This window comes from Periophthalmus magnuspinnatus, chromosome 7, assembly GCF_009829125.3.
Source record: "Periophthalmus magnuspinnatus isolate fPerMag1 chromosome 7, fPerMag1.2.pri, whole genome shotgun sequence".
NCBI classification, from domain to species: Eukaryota; Metazoa; Chordata; class Actinopteri; order Gobiiformes; family Gobiidae; genus Periophthalmus; species Periophthalmus magnuspinnatus.
Genome location: NC_047132.1, coordinates 33,266,992 through 33,284,772, shown reverse-complemented (window position 1 = coordinate 33,284,772; position 17,781 = coordinate 33,266,992). Strand labels below are relative to the sequence as shown.

Sequence of the window (17,781 nt, the reverse complement as noted above, 5' to 3'; positions counted from 1 at the left end):
ACTGGTGGGTCCCACAGAGCTGCGCCCGCAGACCCAGATCTGTAGCTCGGTTTGTTCCGCTCTGATCTGGCTGATTTTTACCGGTCACTTGCTTCATGAATGACAAAAACTGCAGCGTTTTGTTCCATATTTGACTTGAATTTTGTTTTTCCTTCGTGTCTTTGTGTATTTCTCAGGACCACGTTTAAATCCTAGAGTTTTTGAATAAACGTCCGACACAGAAGAGTCACTTTTAAAGAGAATTGTGAATGTTAAAATGCAAATACAGCTGTACAAATGTGTGAACCACGTGACCTTGTATTTATGTATTTAATAATGTGTTTAATATAAAATAAACTCTGTTAATACCAACATGTTTACAGATTTAATGCTTTATATGGCATTCATAACCAGAGGACATTTTAAGAGCATTATGTAAGTCAGAAGAGAAGAAAACGGAAACGAGACGACGGTTTGACTCTTTTTTTTTACTTTTTATTTTCAGTTTCACGATAAAGAAAAGACACATACATATATTAATACTAATGCAAATATAGAAATGAAGGAAAAAGAAAAACTCACACAATAATAAACTGATGACACTCACACACTCTGTTCCACCTTGTGATGTCATCATGTGGTGATACAGGAAGTGCTCCGCTGTGTTTTTAAACTCCACACACCTTCATTTCTTGAATCATTTGGATCATTTCAGCTCTAGAATCTCTGGATCTCGACTGAACTAAAGGTAAAAGGAGGTGTTAAAACTGTTGAAAACTACCACTTGATGACATCACAAGGTGGAACGGAGCATTTTGAGCTTTGGGGATGTTACAGACTAATAATAAAAGGACAAAACACGACTCTGGGTCTGTTTTTGAGGAGGAAACAGCATTAGAACATGACTTAAACCTCACAAGAAACAGTTTGTGTGATATAAAACCTTTAATAAGTAAATAATTTTGTTGTTTTCATCTAAATAAAATAGAAAAAAGCATAAATTTCCCCATGTTCCTCTTTTGAATCAGGACAAACCGCTGCTGAACATCGCCCTGGACTCAAACCTACGGGGCAATGTCAGCTCCCTGGAATAAAACAGCCTCGTGATTGGCCTGGCGGCGCGCTGACGTCATGACGCCGCCGTACGTCCTCGCTGTCGGTCGTGACGCAGTGGCGCTGTTCCCTCGAAGCCGCCCTCCTCCCCCCCCGCGCGCTGTTCCGGATGAGCCGCGGCCCTCCCTCCACCCCTCTGATCCTCTTAACAGCGAGTAAGCGGCCAAGATGGACGTGGTGAACCAGGTGAGGCTTTGGCGACAAACTACAATGTGTTTTTTATTCATTTTGTGTCAGAATTTGTGTTTAAATCGAGAAAAGCGCGCGCGGTCACTGTCAAAAACGCGAGATTTTTTCCCTTCTCCATCCTCCGACCTTACGCTCCAATGCAGTGTTTTCAGTCCAGTTAATTTATGCAGAGATTTAGTGATCCGCGCCTCCCGTTTCTGGACATCTAAACAGCCGCTGTGCTGCGTTAAAACGTGACATTAAACGCGTAAAGATGCGGATTTGTGCGGGACTCTCGGTGCGGGCGACGCGCTGCTGCTGTGGTGACATTTACGCGCAGAGGAGACGCGCAGAGGCCTTTACCTTCACACATTCCGCTGGCCTTGTGCTTTTGAGCTGCTCACGTTTGAATCCGTGGATCCTCCGCGCTGGGCCCGGTGGGTTCGGGACAGCCGCAGTGGGCCCTTCAGGTGCGCACGAGACGCAAACGCGCGGACTTTTACGCGCAATGGAAGCGGCACCGGACCCGGACCAGACGCATTTTGACAACATGGCGTGAGATGAGTTAAATATGGAGCTGAGGAGGATAAAGCTGCTCCCGGTGCGGCTCTGGACTGATGCAAACGGGGACACGCCGCCTCCCGCAGTGTCGCATTCAGCTGCAAATCTGCGCCTTTTCTCCAGAGTCACGCGCGGCTCTTTGGTCAAACTGCACAAAAACACTGCGGCTGAAACAATGCGCCAAAGAGAAACATCAAGTTAATCAGCTTTGTCCAAATGTGAGGCGGGAAAGAGCGCGCGCACACGCACGGAGCCGTATCAAAAACACGAGAGCCGTGAGCCGAGAGCCGAGAGCCGTGAGCCGCGCACAGGCCCAAAGGCACAAAGTCAGAGCTGGAAGAGTCTGAGGTTTAGTCACATTTAAATACACGGGCCAATCAGAGTACTGCATCCTGAATACTATGCTGAATACTTAGAGTACTTTATATATTGAATACTTAGAGTACTTTATATGCTGAATACTTAGAGTACTTTATATGCTGAATACTTAGAGTACTTTATATGCTGAATACTTAGAGTACTTTATATGCTGAATACTTAGAGTACTTTATATGCTGAATACTTAGAGTACTTTACACTGAGTTTTGTTACATTATAGTAAAAAAAATGGCACAATTAAAAACAAGTTTATTTTGTTGCTGTTTCTTAAAGTTTAATTTATTTTTTATTAGAGAAGTTAAAATCACACACACACACACACACCCCGACATACACACACATACCTATACACACACACCCCCGCACACACATATACACACACACACACACACTAACACTGTGCAGTTCAAGGCCAAAATGATGAATTACCTCCATTTGTTCATTTTGATTCATTTTAATTAGAAAAGTAACTGTAATCTGATTACCACCAAATAAAAGAGTACTTGTACCAGATTACAGTTACTCAGATACATATTTCCTGTACATTTATTCAGTTTCTTTCCCCACACGACCCAAACTCCACAGATCTGATCCTGGTCTGGTGTAAATGTCATAAACATAAGAGCCGACCTGGTTACAGTGGCACAGTCGTTAGTACATGCACTTCACCAGAGGGTCCACGGTTCAACAGACAGATCACATGAGGTTCTTCAGCACCCCTGGGTGCCCCTGGGTGCCCCTGGGTCCCCCTGGGTGCCCCTGGGTGCCCTGTCCTCACTCTGCTCTTCAGCTGCCCCCATCTTGCACCAGTGGCATTAAAAACTGGGTCAAATGCAAAAACCCAATCAGATCCATTATCACAGGCCATTATCACACATGTTATTGTGATTATCATTTTCAGTGTAATATTACAAACCTCGTCATTACCTCTGTGATTTCTGTCGACAGTTGGTGGCCCAAGGGCAGTTTACAGTCGTCAAAACTCCACTGGGATTCATCAAAGTTCTACAATGGGTGAGTGATTTTTCAATATTTGTTCCCAGTGTTTTCTACAAACAGGAAGAGAAACAAAACACGATTCTTACTCGAACATAAACAGTTTTATCTCTGCGTCGTTAAACAGCCCGATCTTTGCTCGTGTTGGTTTAAATCATGATGTTTCTCACTGATCTGTGACCTTGACTGTCACACGGACGTCACAGAGCGTCACACGGCTCAACGATAATGTCACCGCACTGAAACTGTAGGTGATAATGTAACTGTACTCAAACTATAGGTGATAATGTAACTGTACTCAAACTATAGGTGATAATGTAACTGCATTTAAACTATAGGTGATAATGTAACTGTACTCAAACTATAGGTGATAATGTAACTGCATTTAAACTATTGGTGATAATGTCACTGTACTCAAACTATAGGTGATAATGTAACTGTACTCAAACTATAGGTGATAATGTAACTGCATTTAAACTATAGGTGATAATGTAACTGTACTCAAACTATAGGTGATAATGTAACTGCATTTAAACTATTGGTGATAATGTCACTGTGCTCAAACTATAGGTGATAATGTAACTGTACTCAAACTATAGGTGATAATGTAACTGCATTTAAACTATAGGTGATAATGTAACTGTACTCAAACTATAGGTGATAATGTAACTGCATTTAAACTATTGGTGATAATGTCACTGTACTCAAACTATAGGTGATAATGTAACTGTACTCAAACTATAGGTGATAATGTAACTGTACTCAAACTATAGGTGATAATGTAACTGCATTTAAACTATTGGTGATAATGTCACTGTACTCAAACTATAGGTGATAATGTAACTACTCAAACTATAGGTGATAATGTAACTGCATTTAAACTATAGGTGATAATGTAACTGTACTCAAACTATAGGTGATAATGTAACTGTACTCAAACTATAGGTGATAATGTAACTGTACTGAAACTATAGGTGATAATGTAACTGCATTTAAACTATAGGTGATAATGTAACTGTACTCAAACTATAGGTGATAATGTAACTGCATTTAAACTATAGGTGATAATGTAACCGTACTCAAACTATAGGTGATAATGTAACTGTACTCAAACTGTAGATAATCGCTCCACTACCGTTTGGAAATATAAGGATGGATTATTGGATTTTTAAAATTTGAATTTAATTTTATTATTATTTAATTTTAATTTTAATTTTAATTTTAATTTTAATTTTAATTTTAATTTTAATTTTAATTTTATTTAGTAACAAAAAGAAGGGAAGTTATAAATGAATATATGCTCTATCAGAAGAAGGACAGGAGGATGAGAGATTACAGGTATGCTAAAAGGTGCTAGTGCTAATTTTCATGTTAAAATACAGAATGATACAAACAAATACAAACACATAACTCCACAGGTCCATTAAAACATTAAACACAGGACCAGGTTGATTATAAATGTTTATCTCCACATTATTAAAGAGCTGCAGTGGCTCCAGTCTTTCTAGTTTTACACGTCCTTTAAATGTTTTTTTCATTTTTTTAACATAAAAAATAAATACAGACATGCTTCGAGTTATATTATTTTGAATTATTTTGTATTCTTTTTCACACCACAACATTCAAAAAATCCCAAACTCCCCGGCGCCCTGGTGAGTGAGTCAGGAGCACGTTGTCCTTGGATTTAAAAGTGGTCTGTGATGATAAAAGCCCCAGCAGGAAAATTACATCATCTCCATAGTAACGCTTTACTACAGTTCAATTGAAATTCACGCTCTGTCACATCCTCCTCGGGCGACATCTGCAAACGTCTGCCCAGGGCCCGTCTGAGCGTGAGCAGAACGGAGGAGCTCGGAACTCACGTTTATCACCAAACCGTATATGGACGCCTCCCCCTGTAGCTCCGCCCCTTTACTACTCCTACTGTCGTAATAATCTACAGCACATCAGCGGGTGTTTAAACGATAACTCTAATTAAACCCCCCCATAAGACGCCGGTGTGGACTGTGCCATCTGCCGTTTGTGTGTCACATACAACAGATTATCACAGGAGGGGGGTTTACTGTAGCTGTGTCTAGTACGTTTTCTCAGAGCATGGATCAAATTTACTGTTAGTTTTATGTTTGAAGAGTCAATTTGCAAAAACAGACAAGCGCCATTTGAACAAGTCATCGGAGGTTTGTCATTTACTCACAAACTCATCAAGGCCAGAGCAGGTACAGAGACCATGAGTATCATAGCAACCAAAGAGCCAATCAGAAGAGAGGTTATTGAAGGTAAAGCACCGCTGGTTTAGCAGGGAGCTGGCGGTTAGCAACGCTGTCAAACAAACCTGTTGCTAACGGTAGCGGGAAGAAGGTTCATCTCTTGTTAATGTTCACTTAATGTTTACATAATATTGAGTTGAGTTTACTCTAAGTATAGTCATATTTTCAAAAGCCAAATGTTTTTTACTCGTGTCAAAATCTTTACGTTCTTGTCATTGCTAATATCTGTAGAAGAAGGAAACAAAAAGATAAAAACTTTGTGGGAGTTTTTGAAAATGGAGACACTGGATTGGACACATTTGCCTGTCACTCACAGCAAGAGACTGAGACTGACCAATAGGAGGAGTGGGCGGGGACAAGATATGTGTATGTGTGTATATGTGTGTGTGTGTATATGTGTGTGTGGGGTGTGTGTATGTGCTTGTGTATGTGTTTGTGTAGATGTGTATGTGCGTGTGTGTATGTGTGCCTGTGTGTATGTGCGTGTGTATGTAGGGGTGTGTGTGTATGTGTATGTGTATGTGTGTGTATGTATATGTGTAGGGGTGTGTGTGTGTGTGTTAGCAATGCACTGATCTGATACTGGTGTCAGGTATCGACTCCCAAATATCGGTTCAGTCGATCTCCTGGTCGTATTTGACCCGGAAAGTCTCAGAATGTTTGAACTTTTATTTACAAAAAGTTGTTTTGTTGTTGATAATTAACAGCCACATCTCACTTTTGGATCAGTTTTGTCTCATTTTAGTTTAAAATAAATAAATGCTGTTTTCAGTCGATATCGGGCCGATATTTAAAGCTCCAGTGTGGAAATCGGTCAGAGCTGAAAAAGCCGGATCCTCTGGTGTCGTCTCAGGGATCAGGTCAGAGTTTGATTTGTTTTGGTCGACGGCCAAAGTCCACAGACTCTGAGCCGCAGTGTTGCATCATGGGACTGACTCTGTTTAGGGACGATTGTTCTGATTCAGTTTCGATTTTGTTTAGTCCCAACAGAGACTTCAAATCCTGGTTTAGTTCTGGTTTAGTCCAAGTCAACTCCTTATTTTGATGCAAACTTTGGCCCAGTCTGGTGGCTCCTGTCCTCTCGTGGCTCCTGTCCTCTCGTGGCTCCTGTCCTCTCGTGGCTCCTGTCCTCTAGTGGCTCCTGTCCTCTTGTGGCTCCTGTCCTCTGGTGGCTCCTGTCCTCTCGTGGCTCCTGTCCTCTGGTGGCTCCTGTCCTCTGGTGGCTCCTGTCCTCTCGTGGCTCCTGTCCTCTGGTGGCTCCCGTCCTCTCGTGGCTCCCGTGTTTACCTCCGGCTCATCCTGGAGCTGCAGAACACTGAGCAGACGGAGCCGTAGGAGCCAGAGCGGAGCCGTAGTGGACCTGACAGAAACCGTCCTGGGCTCAGACGCTCCTCGTGACCCGTCGTGAGCGCTCTTCATCCCTGACCTCTGACCCCTGCTCTTCCCTGGAGCTGAACCACATCCTCCTCATCATCGCCGCCTCCCCCCGGTCACAGCGAGCCGGCCAATCAGAGCGGGCGTAGAGGAGGCCAGGTCCATGAATCATGCGTGTGTGGCTCCGTGTGCGGGGGGGAGGGGTCAGAGCGGCGTGCAGATGAGCGTCCACGAGAGAGAGAGAGAGGAGAGGACGAGGAGACGCCCATCGGCTGCTGCTCACGGAGACGAGGACTGAGTCTGCGGCCGAGAGTCAAATCAAAAATGGAATGGAGCCAATCAGCAAATCTGCAGTTTTTAAAGTTCAATTTTTACTGCACAAAAAACTAAATATTCTGTCTGATTCTGCTGTCCGTGTGTCAGATGCCCTCCCATGTGTCTGCTTGTTCTGAAATGTGATTCTTGTGTTTGTCAGTTCAGATTTCAGTCTTTTAAAATGTAGCTGGATCAGACCATTGTGTCCTGCGTCCTGATTGGCTGTTGGACTGTAGACCATTGTGTCGTGCGTCCTGATTGGCTGTTGGACTGTAGACCATTGTGTCGTGCGTCCTGATTGGCTGTTGGACTGTAGACCATTGTCCATCAGTCTCCTCCGTGCCGTGTCTCCTGTCCAGTACAGAATGTGTTCAGACAAATTTACATAAACGTTGGATCTCAGTGTGACTCTGAAGTGCTGTACGTTTGCAATTTGTTTTCTCCCCGACAAAACCCACAATGTCGATGAAACGTTCTGCACCGACAAAGACGCCTACGAAGGTTTGAACTTTGAGAGAGTTTAAACGAGAGAGAAATGTGAGAAAATGTTAACGCCTGTGTGAGAAAAGTGTATAAAGTGTGCGGTGAGGGGTTTTACAGACAAAAACAGAGAGAATAATGTAAAAAAAAAAGATGATACTTCATGGATTGCGGGTTATTTTTAGAACGTGACCCCCGCCATAAACCAGGGATCTTAGGCTCTACCAACTGAACTAAATACAAAAAATGGTCTAAATTGTCCCAAGATCCTAGCAACCAAACAGCCAATCAGGAGAGAGATTATTAATGTTCATATCTTGATTTACAGACACAATAGTGAAATAAAAACCCCAGGATCATGTAGAGGGTTAATACGAACATTTAAGACCAGAATGAGTCTGACAGACGCAGAGACAGAGAGGGGATCACTTCCTGTTTGGAGACATCAGTTTAGCTCTGTCCATTTATATAAACAGTCTCTGCTCTGAGCCCACACTGTGCCCTGCCCCTCACAGCCCCCCCTGCTGCTCGGGGGCGGGGCTGCGTGTGTCCTGTGTGTGTCCTGCGTGTGTCCTGTGTGTGTCCTGTGTGTGTCTCTGTGTGTGTGTCCCGCGTGTGTCTCTGTGTGTGTCTCTGTGTGTGTCTCTGTGTGTGTCCTGTGTGTGTCCTGTGTGTGTCTCTGTGTGTGTCCTGTGTGTGTCTCTGTGTGTGTCCCGCGTGTGTCCTGCGTGTGTCCTGTGTGTGTCTCTGTGTGTGTGTCCCGCGTGTGTCCTGTGTGTGTCCTGTGTGTGTCTCTGTGTGTGTGTCCCGCGTGTGTCCTGTGTATGTCCTGTGTGTGTCTCTGTGTGACTCATGAGCACAGACACAGATGGGGTTTGACGGAGCTGCGGGGCTCGGGCGGCTGTTTGCATCACGTTTATTTGGGGAACAGTCTCCAAACATCCATCATATCCAGGGTTTGTAGCTGAACTCCCCACAGACGTGAGTCGGGAGGAGGGGACGACACCGGGGCCTGTTCACAGACTGCAAATAGAAACGCACAAAGCTAACGCGCTCCAGATATGAAGTGATCATTCACACGACTCTGGCTCCAATTCAATTTACATTAGAAATCTGTGTCCTCTCTCTGTCCCTGCGTCTGTCAGACTCTTCATTTTGGTCTTAAATGTTCGTATTAACCCTCTACATGATCCTGAGGTTTTTATTTTGAGCTATTTTGAGTTTTTTTTTTTTTTTTTTTAAGTTATTTTTAGTTATTTTTTTATTTTTTTGTTTTTGTTTTTTACTTTTTTTTTTTTATTATTTTAAGTTTTGTTTGTTTTTGTTTTTGGGTTATTTTGAGTACATTTTAGAATTTTTTTTTTGCTATTTTGACTTTATTTTTTGTTTTTTGTGTCTCCACTCTCTGTACCTGCTGCTGTCAGACTTCCTTTTTTTTTTTTTTTTTTAGTTATTTTGAGTTCTCTTTTTTTTTTTTTTTTTTTTAACTTTTTTTTAAACTTTTTTATTATTTTAAGTTTTGTTTGTTTAGTTTTTTGGGTTATTTTCAGTACATTTTTGAATGTTTTTTTTTGTTTTTTTTTTAAATTTTGACTTTATTTTTTAGTTTTTTTTGTCCCCCCTCTCTGTCTCTGCTGCTTCAGACTCATTCTGGTCTTAAATGTTCGTATTAACCCTCTACATGATCCTGGGGTTTTTATTTCACTATTGTGTCTGTAAATCAAGATCTGAACATTAATAACAGACAAATCAGGTCCTTCTTTCCCCGAGGTCGCTCCTGTTAGCGTTAGCAACAGGTTTGATTGACAGCGTTGCTAAGCGCCCGCTCCCTGTTAAACCAGCGGTGGGGGTGAGAAGGGGGCGTTACCTTCAACAGCCTCGCTCCTGATTGACTCTTTGGTTGCTATGATACTCACGGTCAGAATTCCAAATATGAAACTCAGCTCCAAATTGCTGGTTATAACTGCTAGCCTCGATGAGCTTTTTATTATTATTATTTTTTCCTTTTATTATTATTATTATTATTATCATCATCATCATCATTATTATTATTATTATTATTTATTTATTTTTATTTTTTTAAGCCTCAATAAGCTTCATTTGGAGCTGAAGCTGTGGTGACGTCAAACTCAACTTTGTCCTTTTCTTGACACAGTCTGTGACAGGCCAACTTTTTCAGTTCCGATACCAATATCGATACTTTGCCTTTAAGTATGTGCCGATACTCGATATGAACCGATACCAGAGCAGGGACTGAAAATGTCTCTTATTTCCTTCAAACACAGCTCTTCTTCCAGTGTGTTATGTAACTGTTATTTCTGCTTCACTGAACTGATCTGGATGAAGTTCAAACCTCATGAAAAATGTTAATCGTTTTATTACATCCCATTAAAGCCCATCCAGGATCGACTCCACCGATATCATGGAACCGATACCATGTCCTGATAATGTTTCGATATCGGAGCTGATATTCGATCCCAGTATCGGTCCTGGTCTAGGAGCTTTAACACATTTTGAATAGATTTAATACATCAGAAACAAATGACCAACAATATGAACCTTAAGTGGATCTAAATATGTCCCAGGGTTTAGCAAAAAGTGTTTGTGCAGACGTCCCCCTGCAGACGTCCCCCTGCAGCCGTCCCCCTGCAGACGTCCCCCCGCAGTCTTCTTCAGAACAAGCCTCAAAACAAGATATTTGTAAGAATCAGGGATTTCAGATGTTTGAGTCTAAACATGTGACTGTTTGAAGACTCAAGGACCTCATGGAGACTCATGGAGACTCATGGAGACTCATGGAGACTCATGGAGACTCATGGAGACTTATGGACCTCATGGAGACTCATGGAGACTCATGGAGACTCATGGAGACTCATGGAGACTTATGGACCTCATGGACCTCATGGAGACTCATGGAGACTGGACATAACATCATTACAAACCTTTTACTGCCTAAATAAACAAGACTCTGTGTCTCTGTGTCTCTGTGGCTCTTTGTGTCTCTGTCTCTGTGGCTCTTTGTGGCTCTTTGTCTCTGTGTGTCTCTGTGTCTCTGGGATTAACCACATCACTTCACATAATCTCACATTTTCAGACTAACGACGGTCAAACCCCAAACAAAAGGGTGACTCTAGCGCCCCCACCCTGAGCCCCACCGCGTTAAGTCCTCAGCAGAAATCCTCATATCGCAACTCGACGCCACATTAGCTAGCTTACTTTAAATAGTCCCGTGTGTTGGTGACCGTAGACTAGCTGCAGGTACTTAGCTCGCGTTGGGGGCGTGGCCAGGGCTTTACCGGAGTTTGTGGTTGAGAACGTGGCGACAGATGGTGCGGCACCTCAGTCAGATTAATAGGTGGATTTTCCATCCAATCGGATCTGGTCTGGAGCGCGAGTGTGGCGAGGGGGGGTGTGGCCGGGGGGTGTGGTAAAAATAGTGTAATCTGCAGAGAGGGGGCGGGGCTTTGTTTCTCGGCTCTGATATTTGTCTGTGTCCAGATTCTGACCAATAAAAACACACAGAGAAATAATCAGGATTATTTGGGTGATAATGGAAAACATGATCATCTGAAACAGTTATTTATGTAAAAATGTCAGGGCAAAACAGTCCTGGTTTAGACCTGGTTTAATCCTGGTTTAGTCCTGGATTAGTCCTGGTTTAGTCCTGGTTTAGTCCTGGATTAATCCTGGTTTAGTCCTTGTTTAGTCCTCGTTTAGTCTCAGTTTAGGTCCTGGTTTAGTCCTGGTTTAGTCCCGGTTTAGGTCCTGGTTTAGTCCTGGTTTAGTCCTGGATTAATCCTGGTTTAGTCCTTGTTTAGTCTTGGTTTATTCCTAGTTTCTTCCCGTTTAGACCTGGTTTAGTCCTCGTTTAGTCTCAGTTTTGGTCCTGGTTTAATCTTGGTGTAGTCCTGGTTTAGTCCTGGTTTAGTCCTGGTTTAGTTTTGGTTTAGTCCTGGTTTAGTCCTGGTTTAGTCCTGGTTTAGCCCTGGTTTAGCCCTGGTTTAGTCCTCGTTTAGTCTCAGTTTAGGTCCTGGTTTAGTCCTGGTTTAGTCCTGGTTTAGTCCTGGTTTAGTCTTGGTTTAGCCCTGGTTTAGTCCTGGTTTAGTCCTGGTTTAGTCCTGGTTTAACCCTGGTTTACATCCTCACTCCTGATTGGCTCTTCGGTTGCTATGGCTGGTTGCTGTGGTGACGTCACACTCTGTGCAGGTTTAAATGCTTCAGTTTGTTTTTTCTTTCAGATCTTTGCGATCATGGCCTTCTCCACATGTGGCAGTTACTCGGGTGTGTTCAAGATGAGCGTCGAGTGTCAAAACCGATCCGAGAGCGACCTGGGAATAGAAGTACAGTTTGAATACCCCTTCAGGTCCGTGTTCAGACCTGATCATACAGTGGGGCAAAAAAGTATTTATTTACCACCAATTGTTCAAGTTTTCTCTCTTAAAAAGATGAGAGGGGCCTGTAATTTTCATCATAGTTTCACTTCAACTGAGACAGATTGAAAGAATCCAGGAAATCACACTGTAGGATTTTTATAGAATTTATTGGTAAATTCCTCAGTAAAATAAGTATTTGTTCACCTACAAACAAACAAGATCTGTGTCTCTCACAGACCTGGAACTTCTTCTTTAAGAGGCTCCTCTGTCAGTTATTAGAAAATGGAAGACACACAAGACGACTGATAATGTCCCTCGATCTGGGGCTCCACGCTCTCACCCCGTGGGGTCAAAATGACACAAGAACGGTCAGCAAAACTCCCAGAACCACACGGGGCGACCGAGTGAATGACCTGCAGAGAGCTGGGGCCAAAGTAACAAAGGGACCATCAGTAACACACTACACCACCAGGGACTCAGACCAGGGACTGCAGGGACGTGTCCCCTGATTAAGACGGGACATGTCCAGGCCCGTCTGAAGTTTGATAGAAGCATTTGGATGATCCAGAAGAGGACTGGGACAATGTCACATGGTCAGATCAAACCAAAATACAACTTGGTAAAAACTCAATTTGTCGTGTTTGGAGGAGAAAGAATGCAGAGATACATCCAAAGAACACCAGACCTACTGTGAATCATGAGGGTGGAAACATCATGCTTTGGGGCTGTTTTTCTGCAAAGGGACCAGGACGACTGATCCGTGTAAAGGAAAGAATGAACGGAGCCGTGTATCGTGAGATTTTGAGTGAAAACCTCCTTCTGTCAGCGAGGGCATTGAAGATGAAGCGTGGCTGGGTCTTTCAGCGTGACAATGATCCAAACACACTGCCCGGGCAACGAAGGAGTGGCTTCGTAAGAAGCATTTCAAGGTCCTGGAGTGGCCCAGTCTCCAGATCTCAACCCCATAGAAAATTGAGGGATTCTAGAGGAGATCTGCAGGAGGAATGGGCCAAACTACAGCAACAGTGAAAACTTCTGGAGACTTACAGAAAATGTTTGACTTTGTCATTGCCAACAAAGGCATAACAAAGTACTGAAATGAACTTTTGCAAATAAATGGATTCTTTCCCCCCATTCTGTCTCTCATAGTTGAAGTGACACTATGATGAAAATTACAGGCCTCCCTCGTCTTTTTAAGAGGAAGAACTTGTACAGTTGGTGTCTGACTAAATACTTTTTTGCCCCACTGTATCTGTTCATTACATTGTGTGTTGTTTTGTGTTGTTTTGTGTTGCTCACGTCCTTTGCTTCGCCCAGGCTCCATCAGGTGTACTTTGACGCCCCCACCTGTAAGGGAGGGACCACTGAGCGCCTGTTCCTGGTGGGAGATTACTCTTCGTCAGCGGAGTTCTTCGTCACCATCGGGGTCTTCTCCTTCCTGTACTCCATGGCAGCGCTCTCTGTGTACTGCTTCATTCTGGAAAAGTACAAGGAGAACAACAAAGGAGCCCAGATCGTAAGTTACTTCACTCGTTTAAAAACCTGGTATTACATAATGATAAATGGTATTACATCATCACGGCGTTAACATGCCCCTCCCCCTCAGGACTTCGTGGTCACTGCAGTATTCGCCTTCATGTGGCTGGTGTCCTCTTGTGCTTGGGCCAAAGGTTTGTCTGATGTGAAAACAGCCACTGACCCTGAGCGGGTGATCACTCTGATCGGTGCCTGTGACGAGCAGACGGTCCGCTGCCGCGAGCTGTACGAGCCCAAAGTGTCTGGCCTCAACACCTCAGTGGTACGTCCCATGTTCTGTCCTGTCAGTGGTTTGTCCCATGTTCTGTCCTGTCAGTGGTTTGTCCCATGTTCTGTCCTGTCAGTGGTTTGTCCCATGTTCTGTCCTGTCAGTGGTTTGTCCCATGTTCTGTCCTGTCAGTGGTTTGTCCCATGTTCTGTCCTGACTGTGAACTTTGACCTTAGTCCACCCTGAATCTGAGTCTCTGTCCTCCTCAGGCCTTCGGCTTCATCAACGTGATCCTGTGGATTGGAAACCTGTGGTTCGTGTTCAAAGAGACGGGCTGGATGGCGGCCTTCTCCGGGACGTACATGCCGTCACAAGAGAAGCAGCCCGCCCCCGACTCCTTTGGGCAGGGGGGCTACGCGCAGCAGGACCCCTACGCCGGCTCCCAGGGCGGGTACCAACCCGACTACGGCCAGCAGGGCTACAGCGAGGAGGGAGGGTACAACCAGGGCTACGAGCAGCAGCCCACCTCTTACTCCAATCAAATGTAAACCAGTCCAGCTCCAGCAGCTGCAGGGCGTGAGTACCATCCCTCCTGAACTACACCAACAGCACGCACTTACATGTGTTTCCCAACACGTCCTCTAGGGGGAGTCAAGGCCTTAGGACGGATACTTATTATTTCAGATTTTAGTGTCAGTCGTCCAGGTCTGATCCACAGTAAAAGAAACATTCAGATCTGTCACTGGACAAAAGAGTAAACAGAGTAAAGTGTAAACAAACAGGTGCGTTAGCTTCAGCGTCGTTAGCGCCTCCTTCAGACAGATATAAGGCAGTGACCAGCAGGAATCTGACCAGAACTGAAGAGACTTGGACGAGCAGCCGAACGTCTTCACTCTAAAACTTTTTGTCCAGTGACAGATTACATTTTTCTGTTAGTTTTTCAGATTTCAGGTGAATATTTAAGTATTAATTTGAGAGTAAACTGAAGGTGCACAAAGCGTCTACACACAGAGCATCTTTCTCCCTGTGGTCCCTGAGTTTGCACCGGTCACTCACCTCTTCCTGTTTTTTCTCCGCAGGGTCATGTGATTACAGAGCGTGGGCGTGTCCTCGCTCCTGTGTTCGTCTGTGTGAGTGTCTGTGATTGGACAGCGGCGGGAGGAGGGGGAGGGAACAGGACATGGGTCTGTGGGTCTTTACTGTATCATGATGTTTATTCTTGTGATGTATTTAACTGTAGAAGACAACAGAGGATTGTCTGTTTGGTTTTATGAGAAAAACTTGAATACAATACCAAAACATTTAAGACATTTATGAAAAAAGCTGTAGTAATATTTAACTTGAGAGAATGTACTGTCTGTGCTGTGTAAATATTAACATGCTGATATATATAAATATAAATCTACTTCTATGGACTCAGTTGAATAATTGTGCACTCCATATCAGTTGTTATACAACAAATGTTGAGCACAGGGCGATTCAACTGCTTTTACTTTGGTTCTGTTTAGGAGCTCACAGTTTTGCCCCTCGTTGTTCTAAAACACTCTGCTGATTTATTCTATGGATGTTTTTTTTTTCATTTTGTCTGTCAGATTTTTTTTAAATGTCATTAAATGTGACTCGATGAGGGAAAACTGAAGCTGTGAAGGAAACGGTTTAAAGGGAAAGAATCTATTTATGAAAAAAAACAAACTAGTAATGCTTTTAGTGTTTACAGATGAAGTGTTTCTGTTCCTTCGGTTCTTGTATCAGTTATTGTCACCGCAGAAGTGACGTCATGACAAACGAGCTGTGTAGGTCGTCTGTAGTGCGCATGGTAGAACCTCCCGTTTCCTCCGCTGTTTGTGCAGCACTTCAGTGTGACGTCAGGACTCCGAACAGTGACTTTATGTTGGGTTTATGTAACAGAATCGTGTCCGTTTTGTGAATGAAACTCGTCTTGTTTTGATCGCCTTTTATGTGATCCGGACAGAAAGAGGCATATAGTTTTTTAAATGATCTTTAAACGAGGATCTTTAAAGGTGTTCTTAATATAATAATAGTATTCCTCTGCATCTTCAGCCCTTGTCTCGCTATTTCTCAAGGCGACTGAATCTATTGCATGCGTTTTACTCTTTATATCCTTACGCATCCTTATACGATTTGAGAGGCTGCAGACACATCACACATTTGAAACGTTAATATGTTTGAGTGACGGTGGCAGTGAGACGGCTCCAAAAATGCTCCAAAAATGACTTTCTTCCGGATAAACTACCCGACTCCAACCCAGACATAAAAACACATTTGCCAAACACAGCCACATCCTGATAACATGAATAACCTGCTTTTACGAGCCTTATCCAAGCAAATTCTCACAGTTTTTTCTTTATAAATCAGGGGTAAACTCCAGGCACTGTTCCACTCACTCACTAGCGCCCTCTCCTGACTTCTCCCTTTCACTGTAGCTCTTATAAATATGCTCAGATGATCTAAACTGTACTGTAGTGGTGAACGATGTCTTGTGATACGGCTTTGGATAGTGCTGTGTTTACTGTTATGTAATAGTATTTATGAAAAAATATCCCACACTCTCCAGAAACCTGCTGTATTATTATATTGAATCCATGTGAAACGAAATTAAATAAAACTTGAAATTATTATGTTGAGAAATGTGTGTTTTTATTCACAGCATCCACTCATCCAGACAGAGCGTACAGCGCCCTCTAGAGGTGGTTTTGTTGAACTTCGGGTCCTTGTGTTTTCATTGGAGTTTTTGAATTCATCTTTAGTGAGAATATTTTGCAGTTTCTTTGGTTAAACATTTTTATAGGACATTTGCAAAATATAATATTAAAGGGCCTTTTTTTTTTTTTTTTTTTTTTTTTTTTTAGCCCCGCATAGGACTTTTTTTTTTTTTTTCTCGTTCCCTCAAGATAATTTTTTTTTATTTTTAATTTTGTAAATGTTACTCTTCTCCTTTCCGTCATCTGTGGGGCTCCGTAGTGAAGAGTAATGTTACGAAATAAAAAATATATTATCTTGAGAGAACGAGATATTTTCTCGAGGGACTTAATTGAGACATGCGCAGTTTGCAGCAGGATCAGCGATCACAGAGAGTTCTGATCAATTAAGGTAATAATTAAATCACAAAACTGCATGTATTAATGAGAAATAATGCATGTTTAGTTTAAAGCTAAAATTACGTGAATGACACAGAGCTAGCTGCTAGGTTAGCAAGAACATCTCCCCAACACTTTAACAAGAAATAAACGACAGGCCATCGGTAAACCATGAAAAAGTTGAATAAAGTTGTTGACATGGACCTTTGTCCACGCGTGTGGAGAGGACAGATTTTAGCAGAGGTTAATGTTGTTAGACTTTCAAGTTTATTAGCAGCCATGCTAATCACGTGCTAACACGGCAGCCATAGACTATATACAGTCAATTTATGAATCTTTATACAGACTATGATCCCAACAGAACAGTCTGTGGAGATGTCTATGTGTCTATGTGTTTTAGTTTTGGCTCCATGATAATAAGCTGCTGTTTATCGTCACAAGAGGGCGCTCCAGGATCACTATGAACTAACCCACTCCAGAACAACTGGTGGGCAGCCTAAATCTGGATTATTAAAATGAAGGATGCCTTTTTATTGTAGACAATGTTTTTAACTTTGTGTTGCAGCATCTTTTGTAATAGAGAGCGAAGAAGAGGAGCTGTTTCCTTCCTACGTAAGCCAAATGTGGAGGAAGAGATCATTTTGAAGCTCCAAAATGATAAGGTAGCTTATTTTTCTAATAAATGCAGCCATTTTGTGAGAGTGTGTTGTAATTAACTGAAATAAAACACAAAAGAGTAATTGAAAACATATACCTAATTGATAATTGTTTTTACTGCAAATTAATATGACAATCAAACTATTTAATGTCATGTTTATTTTCAAATTGATTCTTCTGCCATTCGCCTCATGTCTGATGCAGATTTGGCAAAGTCTATCCCTCAGTTTGGGGACAGAGTTGCAGTGGTGGCTTTTTGCCGTCAAAGTCAACCAGGA

General features: G+C 42.8%; 2 protein-coding genes across 2 annotated transcripts in view; both read left to right on the top strand.

Annotated features, from left to right (window-relative positions):
- The window catches only part of prickle3 (prickle homolog 3), a 118,419-nt gene that overhangs the window by 8,829 nt on the left and 91,809 nt on the right, over positions 1 to 17,781 (top strand). The window lies entirely within an intron of this gene.
- sypb (synaptophysin b) lies at positions 1,192 to 16,387 on the top strand. Its single transcript, XM_033969234.2, has 7 exons — positions 1,192 to 1,278; positions 3,148 to 3,213; positions 11,870 to 11,994; positions 13,322 to 13,520; positions 13,611 to 13,802; positions 14,018 to 14,324; positions 14,828 to 16,387. Exons 1-6 carry the CDS (start codon positions 1,261 to 1,263, stop codon positions 14,294 to 14,296), a joined length of 879 nt encoding a protein of 292 aa, XP_033825125.1. The 5' UTR covers positions 1,192 to 1,260; the 3' UTR covers positions 14,297 to 14,324; positions 14,828 to 16,387.

Coding starts and splice junctions, on each gene's coding strand:
- sypb (XM_033969234.2), top strand. Junction 3,214..11,869: donor TCATCAAAGTTCTACAATGG/GTGAGTGATTTT, acceptor TTTTTCTTTCAG/ATCTTTGCGATCATGGCCTT. Junction 11,995..13,321: donor CAGTTTGAATACCCCTTCAG/GTCCGTGTTCAG, acceptor TGCTTCGCCCAG/GCTCCATCAGGTGTACTTTG.